This window comes from Lynx canadensis, chromosome D1 (genome assembly GCF_007474595.2).
Source record: "Lynx canadensis isolate LIC74 chromosome D1, mLynCan4.pri.v2, whole genome shotgun sequence".
In the NCBI taxonomy this organism is placed as follows: domain Eukaryota; kingdom Metazoa; phylum Chordata; class Mammalia; order Carnivora; family Felidae; genus Lynx; species Lynx canadensis.
The window spans coordinates 6,017,722-6,040,888 of NC_044312.2; the positions used below are offsets into that span (position 1 = coordinate 6,017,722).

Genomic DNA, 23,167 nt, shown 5'->3' on the forward strand with positions numbered 1-23,167 from the left:
CAAGAATACAAATACATACCATTTCAAAAGATAGATTCCACAAAGAATACTTTAAGGGTCTTTAAAGTTTCAAAACAAGAATAGGTTACAACTTTTTGAGAGGCTGAGAAAAAACAAGAAGGAGGTAAAGACAAAGTGAAAAGTGGACACCACTCAAGAGGGTAGTATCTGGCATGGATAATTAAGAGCACATGTAAATGTCAAAGAGACACGCATGTTATGGATGAGAGAGCCTTGGAGGTGAGGCTGGAAAATGGGGCTGTTCTGTGGAAGGCCACACTGTGGGAAGATCAGTACATAATATGGTTAGCACAAAGAAACCACATGAGAGGTCAACCTCCCTAATCTGTGTAAGGAATTCTAACTTAACCACTTTTTTAAAACATGAGCTAGCGAGGCACCTGGGTGGCTTCGTTGGTTAAGTGTCTGACTCTTGGTTTCAGCTCAGGTCATGACCTCATGGTTCATGAGTTCCAGTCCCGCATCGGGCTCTGCGCTGACAGTGTGGAGCCTGCTTGGGATTTCTCTCTCCCTCTCTCTCTGCCCCTCCCTGGCAAGTTCTCTCTTTCTCAAAAATAAATAAATAAATATTAAAAAATATCTTTTAAAACATGAGCTGGCACACAGTAGTAAAAACAGCCAATTTCACAAACATACTCCCTCTATATACTATTATCTAAATCATCAATAATGTTAGCTTGAAGACAATTCTATGGAACTTGACTTTGTACATTCTCATCTCACACACTGACATTAAAATGACATAAGTTAATCTCTGAGAACAGTTCTTTAAAATCACTTATAAACCTAATTATAATCCTCTCAACACTGTAATATACCCAATTCAGCCCTTTAACTTTTTCTATCTACCTTTACTCCTGGGCTGATTTCAAGCAGCATCAGGATTTAAATACTGTCTCTATGTTAAGAGCTCCCCAGTTTCCACCTCCAGCTCAGGCTTCCCTAAATTCCCAACATCCCCCTCCCTACCTGGCATCTCCTCCAGCCCCAAATCTAAAAGATACCCAAACGCCACATATCTACAAAAGAACTTGAACCCTCCGCCCCCAAATACACTCCTCCTGTTTCTACACTCCCAAGAATGGCTGCCGTATTCTTCCAGCTGCTCAGCCTAAAAACTTTGAAGTGACTTTGCCTCCCCTCCGTATCTCCTACATCCCCCAACCCGTCCAAACCATCAAAAAAGTCCTGTCTGCTCTCCTCTCATAAAACACACAGGAAATATTTATGCATATGAAAACCTAACCACTTCTAACCATCTCCTTAGCTTCTGCCCTTATGATCCTTCAATGCACCCTTAGCAAGGAAGCCAGGACAGTCTCATCAAAATATATCTTCTACAGAAAACCCTCCAATGCCATCTCACCCAGAATAAAACCCACTCCCTGACCCTGACTGTCAAGCCTCACGTGGTCTAGCCTCCCACAGCCTCTCTAACCTGGATATTACACCCGCCTCCCTTCCACTCATTCATTCCACTCTGGCGACACTGGGCCCCATGCTGTTCCTCCCACACATAAGACATGTTCCCATCTTTGGAACCTTACATCCTCCACTCCTCATGCCCCGAGTGCTCTTCACTCAGATGCACAGATACGCTGTTCCACAGCGAGTCTCTGCATCAAGGTCACTTTTTCAATAATAACTAGCCTGTGCACCCAAAGCCACCAACACTGGGCACTCAAGATCCCCTCTAGCCTGCCATAGGATGTATCAGTCTGTAACATGCTACACTATTTATTACTTTTGTTGTTTACTGTTCCTCCCTACCCAAATGAAACTCCATGCAGGCAGCCGCTTCTATCTGTTTTGCTCACTAATAGATGAAGGAACGAATCCTGGAACAAAATAATTTGTTTTACGTGAAACACACCAAATTTAAGTCTCTCACTCTTTAAGAGAAGAATTTAAGGACAGTGTGATTTCTATGAAGCCAAACAGTCAGTAAATGGCACAGTCCAAAATAAAACCGGGTCTCTCTCTTTTCCCCTGGGACGCACTGGTGGAACATAAGAGAATACATATGAAAATCCATTTTTAAAACAAGTAAGCAAACAAGCAAACGCACGTATAAACACAGTAACACAGATATAGAAACACCCTGCATTAAAATATCAGCACTGCCCAGTAGTAGTAGTATACAAACAAACTTCCGTTAACTCACCTCCACCCCAGCGTTTTTGGATGACGTCTGTGTTACAGTTTCTTTGAATTTATTTGCCTTTGCAAGTTGAGCTTTAAGTTGTTCCGCTAATTCCTTCAGAGGGAAAGACGAGAACAATGAGTGTCATATATAGCTTAATTCCTCAGTGAAGAATACTTCAAATATATACGCAGAAGGGAAAAGAGCAGAGTGAACACTCATGCAGCAGTAAACCTAAATTCAGGGGACTGCTTTTTAATGAATTCATCTCAGTTACATATGTCTCAAATGCCCGTAGCATTCGTTTATGATTTGAGAGTAAACAATTACAAGGACATATATTCTAGGGGAGAGACAGCGATATGGGGGAAACAACCTCAAGAATGACATTTTTATAATTCCCCGGATATTATCACCATCCAGTACTCAAAATTTCAATTACTGTAACAAGAAAGCCATAATAAGATTTAACATATTACCTTCTTTATTGTTAAGTAATTTTAATAAGAACTCTGAACGTACCTCATTTTTACTCTAGGAAGTTTATAGAAATGTATAGAAAACAAGTGACATGTAAAGAAATAAACAAAGAGGAGCATATGAACAGGCAAAGAACAGTGTTCTCCACTGCAGTGGCTCCGTGACCAAAGGAACAATCCTTTCAACATAAATTAACCTCCTAACTTGGTGACCTCTCTTTCACTAGTGTGAACTAATTCCTTTGTGCTTTCAAAACTCAAACTTTATTTTCCTGCTCTTATTTCCTGGCGGGTTGTCTCTCTTACCAAACTTCAGGGTTGAGCTGCAGTTCAGTGTTACCAAGGACCAGATTCAATGAGAAAGTGCAGCATGTGCAAGATACGCCTTTTATCAGACACACAAACTAATAAAAATAGAAGCATCTTGTTTGGCAACTTTTATGCTACCAAACAGGGTCATACTGGCAGTACAACAAAACGGAAGCCTACTTAGGGATCACTTATATTTGGATTTGAGATCAGTACATACATATGACCAGGAGGAAATCTATTCTGTCACACCATGCAAAGCTGTCTGGATTTGCTATTCTGCCCTGTATGATGTCACATGTATTAGTATATCAGAAATGTGATACTAAAATACAGCAATAATAAATAGACAGCGATAGGTGTAGCTCGCACCAAATCATCCATATTTTCTATTCAGTCTCAGGTCAATCAGTCTTACAGCATAACATTATTATGGAAATTAAATGAGCTAATCTATACAATGCATCAAACACTTACCAGGCACAAACGTACTACATTAAAATATGCCTACATGAAACAACTATCTTTTTTTAGGAGCTCATTTGTTAGGTACCTAAGTAAAGGAATTTAAGAAAGCAATACATGCTCTCAATAATATGTGACAAAACAAGGGAAAGAAGACAATGACATCTTTATTTCCCTCAAATATGCTATGCTAGAATTGCAAAGTAGGAATTTTAAAAAACATGTCATACCCTGGGATCTCAGACTTCAGAGATCTGACAGAAAAAGTGGACAATTTTTTTAGAAGTGGGCAGTACAGGATTTAGGAATGTTCAAGAATTTTGTTAAAAGAATCAATAAGCAGCAGTTGGCTACAGCCAACATTGTGAAGAAACTTCCAAAATTACTGGTAAGAAGTTAAACAGTTAACTCCTATTCTCCTAGAAACACCACAGAAGACATACCATATTTCCCATCATCTCTGCCTTGATAATCTTGGCTCCCAGTTTGTTCTTCTCATCAACACTCAAAATGTGGATGGAATCATCTTCAAGACCGCCTCTGTTTGAACAGGACAAATTAAGAGCATATGAAACAGAGGGACGCTGCAACTAACGACATCAAGACTCAAATGTGATTTTAATTGACCTCAACAAAATATTCAGCATCAAGAGATCATGATTCTAAAACCTTAAAATATAAACAAAACAAAAAACAAAGGTTCAATATTCCACCAAAAATCACCAGTTTAAGGCTCTATGTCACAATACCACAATCAGGCAGTTATAATAACTGACCAAAGACCCAGTAAGAATGAGATAAATACTATGTGAACTATTCTTTACTATCTAATATTCCCATACTCATTCTAAAAAGGAAACAAACAAGAGAAAATTAAAACACTACAATCAGGCCATAGTTCTACACAGCTGGGTGTGATAAATTACTGATAGTCTAAGAAACTAAACAGGAAATGGCATGCTTAACTGCAGTCAAAGAATAAAAACAATGAGCATGTGTTCTTTTTGCAACATAAATGCGAAATTACTGAATTAGACAACAAATACTAGTTTATGACTAAGGTTATGGGCCAAACCTAGACTCGCTGAAGACCAGAGAAATTTCCAGCCAAGGTTAGATTCCTGGCACATAAAAAGTTGTCCCAGCTTACTTCCCTAAGAAAGATCACTGCAGTACGGGGAAGGGATGCAGGCCGAGCCTGAAGGACTGACTCCTCAGTGAAGGAGACACAGCTAATATTCCAAAACTCAAAGACAGCCAGACAGAAGAAAGCTGCAGTGTGAGAGAAGGGCACAAAACTAAAGAGTTCCCCTTGAGTATTTAGCAAGAAACTGCCCGTGGCCGGAGAAAGTCCCATCCCAAAGAGAAGAGGTGCGACATCCAGCATTTCTGGGAAAAGTGCCTGATCTCGCTAGCCAGACGAGGAAAGCTTCAACTCAGAAAGCACTGGGGAGAGCATTAAAGGTCTCGCGTCATTACTGGGAAATAATAAGCTCTAGGCTAAATGTTGATCTATGCCCAATGAACCAATGTTAAAAGCAAAAGTCTACAGGAGCAAAGAGTTTCCAATCAACTTAACCATGTTCCCCCAGGGCAAACATCAAGAACTAGTTACAGGAATGCAAAAATATCCCATGCTCAACACAGTAAAATTCATAGCATCTAGTAACCAAAGATAGCAGACGTGCCAAGACGTAGAAAAATAAGACCTACAATTAGGAGAAATAGCTATCAATCAAAATAAACCCAGAACTGACTCAGATGTAAGGAAAAGCAGATAAGAACATTAAAAGTTATTATTGTAACTGCATTCCATATGTTTGAAACGTTACAAACAAGTAAGACATAAAATAGATCAGAACTGAATTTCTACAGTTGAACACTGGTGTCTCAGATTAAAAAAAAAAAACAAAAAAACACTAGATAGGATTCACAGGAGATTAAACTGCCAAGGAAAAAGTAGTGAACTTAAAATATTAGAAACTAGGGGGGCCTAGGTGGCTCAGTCAGTTGGGCGACTCTTGATCTCGACTCAGGTCACGATCTCGCAGTTGCTGAGTTCGGGACCCATGTCCCTGCGCTGTCAGCGCAGAGCCTGCTTGGGATTCTCTGTCTCTATCAAAAATAAACAAACAGGGGTGCCTGGGTGGCTCAGTCAGTTAAGCATCCAATTTCGGTTCAGGTCATGATCTCACAGCTCGTGAGTTCGAGCCCCGCGTCAGGCTCTGTGCTGACAGCTCAGAGCCTGGAGCCTGCTTCGGATTCTGTGTCTCCCTCTCGCTCTGCCCCTAGCCCACTTGCATTCTGTATCTGTTTCTCTCAAAAATAAATAAACATTAAAAAAAATTTTTAATATAATAAATAAACATTAAAAACTATGCAAAATGAAACATACAGAAAAAAAGAATTTTAAAAAATAAAAAGAGCATCAGAGAACTATGGGATAACCTTAAACCTGACTACTTAGGCCATTGGAGTCCCCAAAAGAAATGGGAGACAGAAGAAACAAAGGCCAAATTTTCCAAACACCTGAAAAGCTGCTTAGAGAACTAAAAATTTCAGGGAATCCCAAGCACAAAAAAAAAAAAAAAAAAAACCCCAAAAAATTACATTAAAAAAAAACCCTATTCCCAGGGACATCATAATCAAATTGCTCAAAACTTGTGATAAAGAGAACAATGTTAAAGCAGCCACAGGGGGGATAAAAGAGAGACACACTTAGGCACACAGAAAAAAAGTAGTGTGACAGCAGATTTCTCATCAAAAACAATCCAAGCAAGAAAAGAGCAGCAACATTTCCAAAGTACTTTAAATTATCAACCAAAAATTCTATACCAAGTGAAGGTATCTTTCAAAAACAAATTGAAATGAAAACTCTTTCAGACAGAGAGTTGAAAGAATGTTAAAGAAAAGCCTTCAGGCAGAAGGAAAATTATACCAGACTGTAGTATGGATTAACTCAAAGAATGATGCCTACAAGGGTAAATGAAGAATACTTTCTCTTATTACATAAGTCTCTGTAAAATAATTATTTAAACAAAAATAATAACAATATATGAGAGGTTTATGACAAAGATAAGTAAAATGTATAACAACAATAAAAGACTGGAGGGGATAAATGTAAATAAACTATTGTAAAGTTCTTATGCCATACAGGAATGGCATAATGAAGTTGGAGAAGTTAAAAATGTATACTATCAAATCTAAAAACAAAAAACCCCACAAAATGCCAAAAAAATTATAACAAGAGAAATGAAACAAAATCATAAAAATATGTAATCTAAAATAAAACACATAAAGGGGCATCTGGGTGGCTCATTCAGTTAAGCTTCTGACTTCAGCTCATGTCATGATCTCGCAGTTTGTGAGTTCAAGCCCCCCGCTGGGCTCTGTGCTGACAGCTCAGAGCCTGGAGCCTGCTAAGGATTCTGTTTCCCTCTCTTTCTGCCCCTCCCCCGTTCAGGCTCTGTCTCTGTCTCTGTCTCTCTCTCTCAAAAATAAACATTAAAAAAAATTTTTTTTAATTAAAATAACTCACATAAAGTGGAAAAAGGGAACAAAGAACACATAGGACAAATAGAAAACAAAGAGCAAAATTAGACTTAAACCTTTAATATCACATATATAAATGGTCCAAACATGTGAGTTGAAAGGCAAAATTGTCAGATAAAAGAGCAAAACTCAATGACAAAAACATAACATAAAGACAAACACGTCAAATATAAAAGGGGGAGGGGGAGATATATCATGTTTTACACTAGTCAAAAGAAAGGTAAAGTGACTTCTTTACTATCAAACAAATTAGATTACAGAGCAATAAATATTACCAGGGACAAAGAAAGCTGTTTCACTTCATATGAAAGAGAGGTCAATCCATCAAGAGTACAAAAGAATCCCTAATGTAAGAGAGCTTCAAAATACACAAAGCAAAAACTGACAGAATTGCAAAGAGAAAGAGACTAATTTTACAATTACAGTTGCCGATTTTAAGACCCCACTCCCAGTACTTAATATATTCTTCAAGAATATGGAAGACTTGAATAACACTATCACTACCACGACCTAATGGAAATTCAGAGAATACCCTACCACCTAAGAGAATACACATTCTTTCCTGTGCATGCCAACATTTACCAAGATAGATCATATTCTGAGCCATAAAGCAAGTCTCAATAAATTTAAAGGGATTTAAGTCATACAAACTGTGTTCTCTAACCCCAATGAAATTAAATTAGAAATCATTAACAAAGATCTCTGAGAAATCCTCAACTATATGGAAACTAAATAGCATATCTGGGAATAACCCATGGTCAATAACAAAATCAAAGAGAAATTAAAAAGTACTGCAAACCGAATAAAAATATAAACATAACAGGGCGTCTGGGTGGCTCTGTTGGTTAAACGCCCGACTTCACCTGAGGTCATGATCTAATGGTTTATGAGCTAGAGCCCCATATTGGACTCTGTGCTGACAACTCGGAGCCTGAAGCCTGCTTTGGATTCTGTGTCTCCCTCCCTCTCTCTCTCTGCCCCTTCCCCCACTCACGCTCTGTCTCTCAAAAATAAACGTGTATATGTATATACATATACATATACACACACACATACATACATATACATAACAAATCAGAATTTATAGAATGCTAGTAAAGCATTACTTAGGGAGAAGTTATAGCTCTAAATGCTTATATTAGAAAAGAAAGATCTCAAATCAATGATCTCAAATCTATGTAAAATGATACAATCAATGGGTAAACCATTTGGCAGTTTCTTAAAATTTAAAGATATAATTACCACATGATCTAGCCATTCCTCTCCTAGGTATTTACCCAAGAGAAAAGGAAGCATACATCCACACAAAGTTCTGTACATGAATATTCCAAGAAGCATTATGTACAATAGCTAAAAACTGGAAACATTCTATATGTTCACCAACAGGTGAATGGAAAAATTGTTTTATCTACCAATGGAAAACTACCCACCCATCAATAAAAAGGAATGAATTACTGCAACAACATGGATAAAGCTCAAAATAATTATGCACAGTGAAAGCCAGACAAAAAAAGAGTACATAACATATGATCCCACTTACATAAAACTCCAGAAAATGCAAACTAGTCTATAATTAAAGAAAGCAGATGAGTGAAATCTAGGGGGTTTGTAAGGGTGTGGGGAGAGGTGGGAGAGAATTATAAAAGGTACCAGAAAACCCTGGGGGATGATGGTTTTGTGAAAACATACATACTTCTTACCAGATTGTACATTTCTATCTATATGCAGTTTATTACATGTCAATTATACTTCAATAGTTGTTTTTCAAAACTCTCAAAGAGGAGTGATTTTAAAAACTTTCAAGCTAAAAACCCTGTCAGAATCTCACATATCAAGGATGTATCTATGATATTTCTAGTTTTCCTGAATTAGCACATTTCATCAGACTCTACTGAAATCAACTTGCATTTTCAACATACATTCTGAGTGGGTAACAGCAAAATATATAAACAGATCTTCAAATCAAAACTTGACCTAACAAGCAATTATTTCTAAATAGCAAATTCCCTTTTGGAAAAAAAAAAATAGCAAATCTTTCAGGAGACAGCATGTGAATTTTTTGAAAAAAAAGACATTAATATCTGCAGAAATTCTGGAAGAACCATTTCTTCTCACAGAAAGAAAAAACACCCTGGTGCTCAGACTAAGAAACCTAAAATATTTTAGCACCATTAGAAATATTAGGTAAAGCACCATTAGAAAGGAAAATGTTTTTGTTCCTCTCAAATTCCTTCAGTCTACATTTTAAAAACCAATTAGGAAGAGCAGTAGGGACACTGCATTCATGTGAGCAGAACATCACTACCATTTACGTGCTGCTAGATGTGGAGGGATTGCTTGTCAGTTAGTTGGACTGTTTTGTATGGAAAATATTTTTCAGTAACTTTTTCCAAATTCAATTCTGAGGCACACATCATTTTTATTATAAATGTAATTTACTTTAATTTCAAGGGTCAATATGTCAACAGATTCATGCCTACAAATAGGGATAAAAATAAAGGTATAAACACCCAAAAACAGATTCAAATTCTAAGAGTTCCAAATGCAACCTTTTCATGAAGCACTAGAAGCTGTTTCTTTCAAATGCCAATGCAGGGGCACCTGGGTGGCTCAGTCGGTTAAGCATCTGACTGTGGTTCAGGTCATGATCTCAGTTTGTGGGTTCAAGCCCCGCGTCGGGCTCTGTGCTGAGAGCTCAGATTCTGTGTCTCCCTCTCTCTCTGCCCCTCCCCCACTCACACTCTGTCTGTCTGTCTGTCTCTGTCTCTCTCTCTCCCTCCCTCAAAAATAAACATTAAAAAAATTTTCTTAATAAATAAATAAATAAAGAGAATGCTAATCCTACTGTTGCATCATCATTGTAGAAATGAGAAATCCCTGTTAGTATTACAAGAAAAGGAGTTCTGGAGTCAGACTGACATGGGCTCAAATCCAGACTCTGTCCTTTACAAGCTCTATGAGACTGGGCAAGTATCTTAACCTCTCTCAGGCTATAAAACCAAAAAGATGATCAATACCTACCCTCACATTATCAGAATCAAATGTGACAATGTATAAAATTATAATAAATTCAGTAATAGAATAAAATTCTAAACACAACACATAGCCTGATGCTCAATAATGGTAACTTTTGCCACTGAGAGCCAATTACTGAGTCAAAGAGGAATGTTCCAACCAGTCCTCCATTCACCACGTTCAAAATCCAACAGTGAAATCTTTTCAAGAAAGGAAAGAGGGGTGCCTGGCTGGCTCAGTTGGAGAGGAATGCAATTCTTGATTTCAGGGTCATGGGTTCGAGCCCCGAGTCAGGTATAGAGATGACTTAAACAAATAAACTTAAGGAAAATTGTTTAAAAGAATGCCCAGAAATGGTACACAGTAAGTAAGCAAATCCTTCCAAGGGGCCACAGAAATAGATGCCTCATCACTGAGCCACAGAAGCCAACTCAAGCTCCCCCTTTCCTCTACATTCACTCCTTTGGTTCATGACTTCTTGTCTCTCAACTAGAGCTTCCTCGCCAATATTTCATCCTCAAATCTGTTCCATTTCCCAAACTGGCCTACACAGTATGTTGGAATCTTTCTAAAATAGAAATCTGGGGGCACCTGGGTGGCTCAGTCAGTTAAGCATCCGACTTCGACTCAGGTCATGATCTTACAGTTCATGGGTTCAAACCCCGCGTCAGGCTCTGTGCTGACAGCTCAGAGCCTGGAGCCTGCTTCGGATTCTGTGTCTCCCCCTCCCTCTGCCCCTTCCCCGTTCACGCTCTGTCTCTCAAAAATAAATAAATGTGAAAACATTTTTAATAAATAAATAAATAAAATACAAATCTGATCTATTTCAAATCCTGGAGATACTTGTTTCCAATCACTAGAGAATACTGTCCAACTCGGGAGCATGACTTCTGGAGCTATTTACAAGGCACGTGAGGCATATTCGCTATAACTGCCTACCCATTTTCCTCCCATTCAACTACATTCCACAAGTTATTGAGAGGTGAATTTGTGCTATGCGCTCTACCAGGATTCAGAGACGCAAAGACCATAAAAAGAAATATGGCCTCTCCTCAGGGAGTTACTGCATCTGACACTCCAAAATTCTACTCTCAAATGCTCAACTAGACCACGCTGACTTGTCTCCAAGTTATCTCCATGTCGATTACCCCTTCCCACTTACACCTAATGAGTTCATCCCTCAAGACCCTATCTTTCCTGGATTCTGTCCCCCCAGTGATATCTCAGAGGAGTTAATCATCCCTTGTTGTACACAGGAATTGTAATCATAAGGATCTATATTTAGACCTGCAACTAACTGTAAGTATCGCTGCGTTTATGTACTTATTTCTTCACATGCCTATATAACTGGCTCTTTGATACCGTGAGCTCCTTGAAAGCAGAAACTGTGTCATAACTGTTTTTATAGCACTAGACCTAAGAAGGAGGTGCTGAATTCAGTAAATGTAAGATGCACAGCAGAAAGAATCTGTCAAAGCCATCTAACTGAAGTTCCAAGGGACATGTCTGGTACAAAAATCACCTCCCCTCATCACTGCATTCCTGGTCATACCAGAACAGATACTTTTTCTTTTTTTTTTCAAATCTGAATAAAAGAGAGTTTGTTTCTCAAACTTTCAACTTCCAAAGATCACTTAAAGAAAATATGACATGCACACGGACCAGTAATTTTAACTGTTCATCAACATTTTGGTCAAAATAAAAAGCTAGTATCACCTCATGCCAGTCAGAGTGGCTAAAATGAACAAATCAGGACACTATAGATGCTGGCAAGGATGTGGAGAAACGGGAACCCTCTTGCATTGTTGGTGGGAATGCAAACTGGTGCAGCCGCTCTGGGAAACAGTGTGGAGATTCCTCAAAAAATAGATCTACCCTACAACCCAGCAATAGCACTGCTAGGAATTTACCCAAGGGATACAGGGGTGCTGACACATAAGGGCACTTGTACCCCAATGTTTATGGCAGTACTATCAACAATAGCCAAATTATGGAAAGAGCCCAAATGTCCATCAACTGATGAATGGATAAAGAAATTGTGGTTTATATACACAATGGAGTACTACGTGGCAATGAGAAAGAATGAAATATGGCCTTTTGTAGCAATGTGGATGGAACTGCAGGGTATGATGCTAAGGGAAGTAAGTCAGGCAGAGAAAGATACCATATGTTCTCACTCATATGTGGATCCTGAGAAACTTTACAGAAGACCACAGGGGAGGGGAAGAAAAAAAAAAAGAGACGGAGGGAGGCAAACCATAAGAGACTCTTAAAAACAAAATAAACTGAGGGTTGATGGGGAGTGGGAGGGTGGGTGATGGGCATTGAGGAGGGCACCTGTTGGGATGAGCACTGGGTGTTGTATAGAAACCAATTTGACAACAAATTTCATATTAAAAAAAAAAAAAGCTAATAGGAATTAAGTCATAACAATGAGAGGACATTTCAACTTTGTGAGCTGTGTGTGAATTAAATTGTTCTGTCACTTTTTCTCTTCTGAAGCCACCAAACTCACTGTGGTGCATACAAAGACTAAAAAGGAACACCATTATTGTGGGGATCCTATGTTGAAAAACACTGACCTGAGTTGTCAAGAATTTCTGTAATTTTCTCCTGTCACTCACAGATTACAGCCACACTCTCCTCTTCTTCAACACCCCTGTCCAAGACCAATCCTTCCACTTGTCTGAGTATATCAGATCCTACATTTATCCACAGTACCCTTGGGATTTTGCCCATAAATTATGCCATCATCACTCTTCTAAAACTGATACTTCTCCCTTAATATATAAACATATTCAAGTGTCTGCAACTTAAAAGAAAAAAAAGGGAAAGAGAAAGGAGGCACTTTACTTAACCCATGTTTCCCATGTACACTTTCCATCTCTACCACCTCATGACTCACAATCATAACTTAGTCTATGAAATCTGGCTGATAAATCCTCTTTCACAATGATTTTTTTTATTTTTTTAATCTTTATTTATCTTTGAGAGAGACAGACAGACAGAACGCAAGCAGGGGAGGGGCAGAGGGAGAGAGAGACACAGAATCTGAAGCAGTCTCCAGGCTCCAGGCTCTGACCTGTCAGCGCAGAGCCCAATGCAGGTTTCAAACTCATGAGCCATGAGATCATGACCTGAGCTAAAGTCTGACGCTTAACCAACTGAGCTACCCAGGCACCCCTACAATGATAATATTTTTTATTAAACTGCCAAAGACCTCTATTATTTCTATCCAAAGGCATATCTTTGTCATTTTACTTGACTCTTCCCACCACTTCTTAGTATGGAAGGTTGAAGATTCAATCCAGAGAGGACAGTGAAGGGGCACGTGGGTGGCTCAGGTGGTTAAGCACCTGACTCTTGATTTCAGCTCAGGTCAGTCATGAGATTAAGCCCTGTGTGGGGCTCTAAGCTGAGCATGAAGCCTGCTTGGAATTCTCTTTCTCTCCCTCTCATTCTCCCTGTCACTCTCCCTCTCTCAAAATAAACATTAAAAAAGAGAGAGAGGACAATGAAGGTATGCTAAACTCCAACCAAAGCTCACAAGTTTCAAGAAGATAACTGAAATCCCAACAAAGCTTTAAAAGCAACAACCTTCACTGTCATAAAATTCATACTCGTACGTCTTTTTTTTGGGGGGGGGGGTATTTTCTAACAGAAATTAAATTGTTTATTAGGAGACAAAAACTAGATAAGGATAAATTAGATGATATAACAAGAATTCTGAGCCTCTCTGATACTAATATTTTCAATATTAACATACACTTCAATTCACTTCATAGAATAACAGGTATCAAATAAAGACTAAAATGAGTTGCTGGGCACACAGTGAATACAGGACACATGATTTCATCTGGTTAACACCACAGCAAAGACACCCCTTGGCAGCAAATGCAAGGAACAGACTCTCCCTTACTTTCTCTTAACAATGACAATAATGAGCAAATGCCCTGAAAGAAACATCGCCATGACATCTGCAATCATCCTGTAAGAAGGAAAAAGTACAAGCATTTCTCATTTTCCAGGATTACTGCTACATTTCAGAAGTCTTCTTCATAATTAATTTCTAAAAAACAAATCCCCTTTTCCCATTAAAATGTATTCTCTGTGCAGCACACACACACCCAACTCTGCCTAAAAACTTTTGAGGAAGAAGTAATTAAAAAACCTCCACCCCAATGACATTTCAGAAACCCTGAGTACACTGCAATTATTCTTTGCCTGCTGGCAGTGTTCATAGATCTCCTGCCCTTAATTACTCTCAACGCTTGTTCGCCAATTTTCTCCCTGTCCAAGGATCTCATGACTATACTCAGAACCTTCAGAACCTGTCATCCTTCTCTTGTCCTTCTGAGCTCCCACAGCAAACTCTGCCAAGAATTATACCCAAAGGCTAAGACAGTATATAAAATGGGTTAGTTCCTGATACTAACTTTATAAAATCTAAATTAAGGACAGCACACTAGTTTTTGTTCATATGGCATAATATTCTAGGTTTCAGAATCCAGAAAATACACAACTGATATATTTTCCAACAAAACAAAATTATCCACAAACACATTTTATTTCTAGGAATAATAAGCTTAAAGTTCTTGAGCATATGTACCCCTTCCTTCTAGAGGATGCTTTTCGCCTACTTGAGAAAAATGCAAGGCCTGAAGAGGACAAAGGAAAAGAATGAGAAATGTGATCACAGCAAGAATGAATGAAAAGTAAGGATGAAAAAGGAAAATGAAACAAGAAGAAAAAGGAAATCTACAAGTGATGTAAACACTATATATTACCTGAAAACTATAAAGAGTCTTTACAGAGAACTCAAAGAGTAGCCAAAACAGATGACTAGTTAACAAAAATAAAACAAACACTAACATTTATAAAGATACACCAAACTTCACTCAGATTTAAAGAAATGCAAATCAAGCAAAGATTCTGTTTCTCGATGCATATGACAAAAGTTCAAGGCTAAAAAGTTCAATAATACTGATGGTAAGGAAGAGAAAAGTCATCCTAATATTTGGCTGGTAAGAGAGTAAACTGGCTAATATAACAAGATTTAGAAATATAATCCAACCGCTTGAATTTATTTTACAGCTATATTTAACCAATGTGCAAAGATACACATCGCTATTACTGCTGCACTTTTGTAAGGGCGACAAACTAGAAATCACCTAAAATCCACCAAGAGGGGACCCAGGAGAACTACTAGCTTATACCTCAGTTTTAACAGAATATTAAAGAGCCTTTAAAAAGTACATACATACGGGATGATGGCAAAACATCTTTAAGATATACTGATTGGGGAAAAAAAACACATCAAAGTTCAGAATGGTATATACATTGTGAAGCTATGTAACTTAGATAGGTAATTAAGTTTTTTATATAATATTATCTCTACCAAAACGGTCACAAACCCAGAAAATGGCTAAGTGTTACATACAAATGTCAGATAAAAAACATGACACCCAGTCAAATTTGAATTTCAGGGAAACAAAAATTTTTTGGGGTCAGTCTGTCCGCATACTGCAAGGGACTTACTATTTTTTATTTGCTCAACCTGGCAACTCTCTCAACACACCACTGTGTGAGCTACACCCTCAACGCCTCAGTTTCTGCATGTGGAAAATACAGGACAGACGATTATTTCTTCTAGTTGTACAATTATTTCTACGATTTTTTTCCCCTACTTCTAAAACTTTTCATTCTAGGGGCAGCTGGGTGGCTCAGTCGGCTGAGCGTCCGACTTCGGCTCAGGTCATGATCTCGCAGTTTGTGGGTTCGAGCCCCGCATCGGGCTCTGTGCTGATGGCTCAGAGCCTGTAGCCTGCTTCGGATTCTGTGTCTCCCTCTCTCCCTGCCCCTTCCCCACTCATGCTCTGTCTCTCTCTGTCTCTCAAAAATGAATAAACGTTAAAAAAAAAAAAAAACTTATTCATTCTAAAGCTCCCTAGAATTCTAGCATTTTATAAAGAATTCAGCATATACCCAGGATAATGTTCAAACTAACAGCTTCCCACAATACTTCAGTGAACCTCTTCAGTTCCTGGAAACAGATATTCCTCAACATGCTTCCTGGTCTCTGACTTTACACCACCCACACGGGCTCAGGAATCTTTTCTTTCACATATATGTAGATGATTTCTAGATTGTTCTTTCCTTCTCCAGTCAATCATGGAATTCATGGAAAGCTTCAAACCATCTGCAACACCAAAATGACACAGCTAACAAAAATACTGCCTTCATGAGGTGCCTGGGTGGCTCAGCTGGTTAAGCATCCGACTCTTGATTTTGGCTCAGGTCATGTTCTCACAGTTTGTGAGTTTGAGCACCTCGTCAGGCTCTGTGCTGACAGCCTGCTTAGGATTCTCTCTCCCTCTCTCTGCCCCACCCCCAACCCCTGCCGCTCGTGTGTGCTCACTTGCTCTCTCTCAGAAAAAATAAACATTTAAAATATATACATGTACGTGTGTGTGTGTCTGTGTGTGTGCACGTGTATTGCCTTCAGACCAAAAAAATACAGCTTTTAGTGAGTACCTATATTACAGTATATCTATCGGAAATGTACAATTTAAATATGACCTACAAATATGAAGCAATTAGAGAACCAGATGAAATACTGAGTGTAAGGCTATTTCCCACATAGCCAGTCACAGAAGTCAAGACCTACAGACTGCCCAAATGTTAAGCCAACCCTGAGGATAAAAGTAAGAGTCTCCTCTCATTTTATGAAGCCAGTATTACTTTGATTCCTAAACCAGACAGAGACCCAGTAAAAAAACAGAACTACAGGCCAATATCCCTGATGAATATGGATGCAAAAATTCTCAATAAGATACTAGCAAATCGAATTCAACAGCATATAAAAAGAATTATTCACCATGATCAAGTGGGATTCATTCCTGGGATGCAGGGCTGGTTCAACATTCGCAAATCAATGTGATACATCATATTAATAAAAGAAAAGATAAGAACCATATGATCCTGTCAATCGATGCAGAAAAGGCCTTTGACAAAATTCAGCAACCTTTCTTAATAAAAACCCTGGAGAAAGTCGGGATAGAAGGAACATACTTAAACATCATAAAAGCCATTTATGAAAAGCCCACAGCTAACATCATCCTCAATGGGGAAAAACAGAGCTTTTTTCCTGAGATCAGGAACACGACAGGGATGTCCACTGTCACCGCTGTTGTTTAACATGGTGTTGGAAGTTCTAGCATCAGCAATCAGACAACAAAAGGAAATCAAAGGCATCAAAATTGGCAAAGATGAAGTTAAGCTTTCACTTTTTGCAGATGACATGATATTTATTATACATGGAAAATACGATAGACTCCACCAGAAGTCTGCTAGAACTGATACATGAATTTAGCAAAGTTGCAGGATACAAAATCAATGTACAGAAATCAGTTGCATTCTTATACACTAATAATGAAGCAACAGAAAGACAAATAAAGAAACTGATCCCATTCACAATTGCACCAAGAAGCATAAAATACCTAGGAAAAAATCTAACCAAAGATGTAAAAGATCTGTATGCTGAAAACTACAGAAAGCTTATGAAGAAAATTGAAGAAGATATAAAGAAATGGAAAAACATTCTGTGCTCATGGATTGGAAGAATAAATACTGTCAAAATGTCAATACTACCCAAAGCTATCTACACATTCAATGCAATCTCAATCAAAATTGCACCAGCGTTCTTCTCGAAACTAGAACAAGCAATCCTAAAATTCATATGGAACCACAATAGGCCCCGAATAGCCAAAGTAATTTTGAAGAAGACGACCAAAGCAGGAGGCATCACAATCCCACACTTTAGCCTCTACTACAAATCTGTAATCATCAAGACAGCATGGTATTGGCGCAAAAACAGACACACAGACCAATGGAATAGAATAGAAACCCCAGAACTAGACCCACAAACGTACGGCCAACTCATCTTTGACAAAGCAGGAAAGAATATCCAATGGAAAAAAGACAGTCTTTTTAACAAATGGTGCTGGGAGAACTGGACAGCAACATGCAGAAGATTGAAACTAGACCACTTTCTCACACCATTCACAAAAATAAAATCAAAATGGATAAAGGACCTGAATGTGAGACAGGAAACCATCAAATCCCTAGAGGAGAAAGCAGGAAAAGACCTCTCTGACCTCAGCCGCAGCAATTTCTTACTTGACACATCCCCAAAGGCAAGGGAATTCAAAGCAAAAATGAACGACTGGGACCTCATGAAGATAAAAAGCTTCTGCACAGTAGGGGCGCCTGGGTGGCGCAGTCGGTTAAGCGTCTGACTTCAGCCAGGTCAAGATCTCGCGGTCCGTGAGTTTGAGCCCCACGTCAGGCTCTGGGCTGATGGCTCAGAGCCTGGAGCCTGTTTCCGATTCTGTGTCTCCCTCTCTCTCTGCCCCTCCCCCGTTCATGCTCTGTCTCTCTCTGTCCCAAAAAAAATAAATAAACGTTGAAAAAAAAAAATTAAAAAAAAAAAAAAAAGCTTCTGCACAGCAAAGGAAACAACCAACAAAACTAAAAGGCAACCAACATAATGGGAAAAGATATTTGCAAATGACATATTGGACAAAGGGCTAGTATCCAAAATCTATAAAGAGCTCACCAAACTCCACACCCGAAAAACAAATAACCCAGTGAAGAAATGGGCAGAAAACATGAATAGACACTTCTCTAAAGAAGACATCCGGATGGCCAACAGGCACATGAAAAGATGCTCAACATCACTCCTCATCAGGGAAATACAAATCAAAACCACACTCAGATATCACCTCACGCCAGTCAGAGTGGCTAAAATGAACAAATCAGGAGACTATAGATGCTGGAGAGGATGTGGAGAAACGGGAACCCTCTTGCACTGTTGGTGGGAATGCAAATTGGTGCAGCCGCTCTGGAAAACAGTGTGGAGGTTCCTCAGAAAATTAAAAATAGACCTACCCTATGACCCAGCAATTGCACTGCTAGGAATTTACCCAAGGGATACAGGAGTCCTGATGCATAGGGGCACTTGTACCCCAATGTTTATAGCAGCACTCTCAACAATAGCCAAATGATGGAAAGAGCCTAAATGTCCATCAACTGATGAATGGATAAAAAAAAATTGTGGTTTATATACACAATGGAGTTACGTGGCAATGAGAAAGAATGAAATATGGCCCTCTGTAGCAACGTGGATGGAACTGGAGAGTGTTATGCTAAGTGAAATAAGCCATACAGAGAAAGACAGATACCATATGGTTTGACTCTTATGTGGATCCTGAGAAACTTAACAGAAACCCATGGGGGAGGGGAAGGAAGAAAAAAAAAAAAAAGAGGTTAGAGTGGGAGAGAGCCAAAGCATAAGAGACTCTTAAAAACTGAGAACAAACTGAGGGTTGATGGGGGGTGGAGGGAGGGGAGGGTGGGTGATGGTTATTGAGGAGGGCACCTTTTGGGATGAGCACTGGGTGTTGTATAGAAACCAATTTGACAATAAACTTCATATATTGAAAAAAAAAAAAGTAAGAGTCTCCTAGTGCCAGCAGCTGGGGACTAGAAACAGTTACCTTCCAGAGTAGATGGAGCAAAGCCTGGACAATTATATATGTAGACAGCATAAGACATTCTCTAATCCCTGTCCTGTTTATCCAGTCAGTACAACCAGATTTCTCCTTTGGTTTCCTGGGAACAAAACCCTGCCTTGAACCAGAGCCCATCTGACTGGGGCTCCCATCACTCAGTCCAGGTTTTGCCAGCTTCCTCCCACTGAAAGCTGCACATGGTGCTTTATAATCCACAGCTTCAGATGGGATTAAGAAAAATGATTTCCCATACTCATGACCCCAAACCACAACGTTTATACCTACAACTGCCACCAGTGATTTCTATTATTTCCTAAAACCTCTTCCTTGAGGGTCCTATTCATTTGGTGGTATTTTAAAACATATTTTAATGATCATTCTAAGCTACTCATTACTCTTTGGACACTTTTTTCCCCACTTATGGCTATTTCCAATACAACCAACTCTATAGCTAAGTCAATTTTTCCTAGGTTTGATCCCACTCAACCTGGGTTTCCTGTTCTACTGACTCAGCTCTGTATATAAGTACAAGAGGTGCAAGAATAGTAACACCAGTGAGTGTTATGCCTAATTACTACAGGTACAACCACTAACCTACCTATATTTCCCTTTTTTTTCTTTTGAGAGAAAGCATGGGTGCGCACATGCAGGCAGGGGATGGGCAGGGTGGGAGGGAGGAGGGAGGAAGGGAGAGAGGGAGGGAGGGAGGGAGAGGGAGGGAGGGAGGGAGAGAATCTTAAGCAGGCTCCACACTCAGCACAGAGGCCAACGTGGGGCTTAATCTCATGACCCTGGGATTATGACCTAAACAGAAGTCAAGATTTGTACGCTCAGCCAACTAAGCCACCCAGGCACCCTTTTAAAACTCTAACATTATCTTTAAAACCAGTCAACTGTCCAAAGTGGATTATTTCTTTGTCTGCAAAACAGTCCATTAATTCATGCTTTCCTCTACAGGATCTTTTGTATATCTTTTTCACTTCATATGTGGGCTACCTCCAGACAGGCATGCCATATTTACAATCATGATTACGCTTTACAATTAAGTGGTTTCCTTTGAAAGCAATTATGGCAGCAGGAGCACAATCTACCAAAATACCTCCTGTGGCATATCCATTTCAAAGGATTATTAACTCATTTAATATTTTAATGTGCAAAAAAGCAACAGATTTTGAGCTAATATAGCTACTGAGTTCTTCCATTTATTAAATGAAACCGTGAAATGAAATAAATGCAACCCATAAAACAAAACTACTGATTTGTTAAATGGGCAAATCTTATCTCTTCCACAAAATTTAAGAAACAGATCATCTCATTAATAACTGATTTCTTAAAAATACGGCTCAATTTCTTTGAATCTTCTGATATTTAACATTTAACAGCTTAATAAACAAATAACAGAATACCCAGCAGAGGAAGACTTTGTGTCCTGCACATGCTCTTTCTTCACAGAATCACCTCTCAAGCTTTCGTCCCATGATTTTTCTCTTGTGTCTTCAGAAATGTGCCCACCGCCGACACTGCCACGGGTGTCCACTGACCGTTGATTTGAATGTTTCCTGTCTCCTTCTCTCCTACCAGATTGGCTCCATGACGATGAACTTTCTTCACTGTTTTCTGTGGGTTTTCGAAAACCACGATGCACAGAATCCTGAGTGACCGGTACTGAAGATGAACTAGATGGGTCAAAATTTCTGCCCCTGCTATGAAATGACAGTTCTTCATCATCAGAGGGTCTTAAAAATTTAGGTTTCAAATTTCCAAGAGAAGAAAACTCTTGATTTTGGCTCGGATTGGATTGTCTTCTATACGTTTCTGAAGACCCCGACCTATTATCTTTTTCATCACCAGTAGACTTTTCCTTATTGACACTGTTTGTAATACTTGTTGAACTATATCTATCCCTGGAACTTTTATTATCTTTTACCAAGTCTGATTTTCTACTTTCTTGACTACTTTGTGCTTTATCTGAACATGTTGGTCTCCTCCACCGTTCTCGTTTACACTCTTCTTTTGTGGATGCAGTTTTTTCAGCTTCTTCTAATTTCGACTGAAATAATTCCATTGACTACAAAGGAGAGAAAGTAAACAAGATATCTGAAATTAAGAAAGGTTCAATGACTCGTACCCCCATTTGCCATTGTGCTGGGATACACCATCATATGGCACAATGCAGAAAAACCCAATAAAGGAGAGAAGAAAGAACCCATACAATCATTCTACCCGATAAGGGCTTAAGTGTGCTCTCTCCCAACTCATATGTTGAAGCCCTAACCTCTGGTACCTCAGAACATGACAGCATCTAGAGACAGGCGCTTGAAGTTCAGTTGGGCCCTAATTCAACCTGATGGATGTTCTTATAAGAAGAAATATGGAAATACAAAGAGATATAGTAGATAAGTACACAAAGAGAAAATACCATGTGAGGACATAGAGAAGGCAGCCATTTATAAGCCAAAAAGAGATGCTCCAGAAGAAACCAAACATTGTAACACCTTAATCTTGGACTTCAAATTTCCTGAACTGTGAGAAAATAAATTTCTGTTGTTTAAACCACCTGGTCTGTGGAACTTTGTTATGGCAGCCCTAACAAACTAATATATCATCCTAAGATAAATGCTTAAAAAAAATATGATTACTCAACAAAAATTTACCAAACAATGAAAAAAATATAAGAACTCAAATGTGGGGCCACTTAGACCAACTGCCCAGCACTAAAACAAAATATAATACAGAAAACAGCGAAGATATCATTTATGAAAAATTAATTCCTACTGTCAGTGAGATTCAAGAGGTCACAACATTACTAAAACAAAACAGATTCTCATGAAAAAAGAACAGTCCAAGAACAAGACAAACTTGTAAATGAAAACTACATGTCCAAAAATATGCATATATATATATATAGTGAACAAAAGAAAAGAAAACATCCAAATTAGTGAACTCCACACTAGTCTGGGAATAATGTCTACTTAAGAAAAGATGGTAAATAAATGTAAGTTATAAGGAAAAAAGACAAGGACAATTAACTCTAGAGAATCTAATATGCATATATGGGTACTTCCAGAAGGAAAGAGCAAAAATAGAGCAAAGTATCAACAATATAACAATAATATCAGTAATAAGAATAATATAAGAAAATTTCCCGAGCTAATTTCCACATATGAAGGGCTTATCCAGGAGTGCCTGGGTGGCTCAGTCAGTTAAGGGTCCGACTTCGGCTCAGGTCATGATCTCGCGGTCCATGAGTTCAAGCCCCGCATCAGGCTCTGTGCTGACAGCTCAGAGCCTGGAGCCTGTTTCAGATTCTGTGTCTCCCTCTCTCTCTGACCCTCCCCCGTTCATGCTGTGTCTCTCTGTCTCAGAAATAAACGTTAAAAAATTAAAAAAAAAAAAAATGGAAGGAAAACTTCCAAATTCATTCTATGAGGCCAACATTACCATGATACCAAATCCAGATAAAGGCAACACCAAATAAGAGAACTACAGGCCAATATCCCTGATGAACACAGATGCAAAAATTCCCAATACAATACTAGCAAACCAACAATCCCTATCAAAACAACACCAGCATTCTTCACAGAGCTAGAACAAACAATCCCAAAATTTGC

General features: G+C 38.8%; 1 protein-coding gene across 1 annotated transcript in view; it reads right to left on the minus strand.

Moving 5' to 3' along the window:
* Positions 1–23,167, minus strand: part of CWF19L2 (CWF19 like cell cycle control factor 2) — a 124,832-nt gene that overhangs the window by 79,092 nt on the left and 22,573 nt on the right. Inside the window, exons 4-6 of the mRNA XM_030332503.1 lie at positions 20,963–21,624; positions 3,861–3,957; positions 2,186–2,278 (exon numbers count right to left, since the gene is read on the minus strand). Coding sequence (XP_030188363.1) covers positions 2,186–2,278; positions 3,861–3,957; positions 20,963–21,624 — 852 coding nt within the window. The remainder of the gene's footprint in view (positions 1–2,185; positions 2,279–3,860; positions 3,958–20,962; positions 21,625–23,167) is intronic.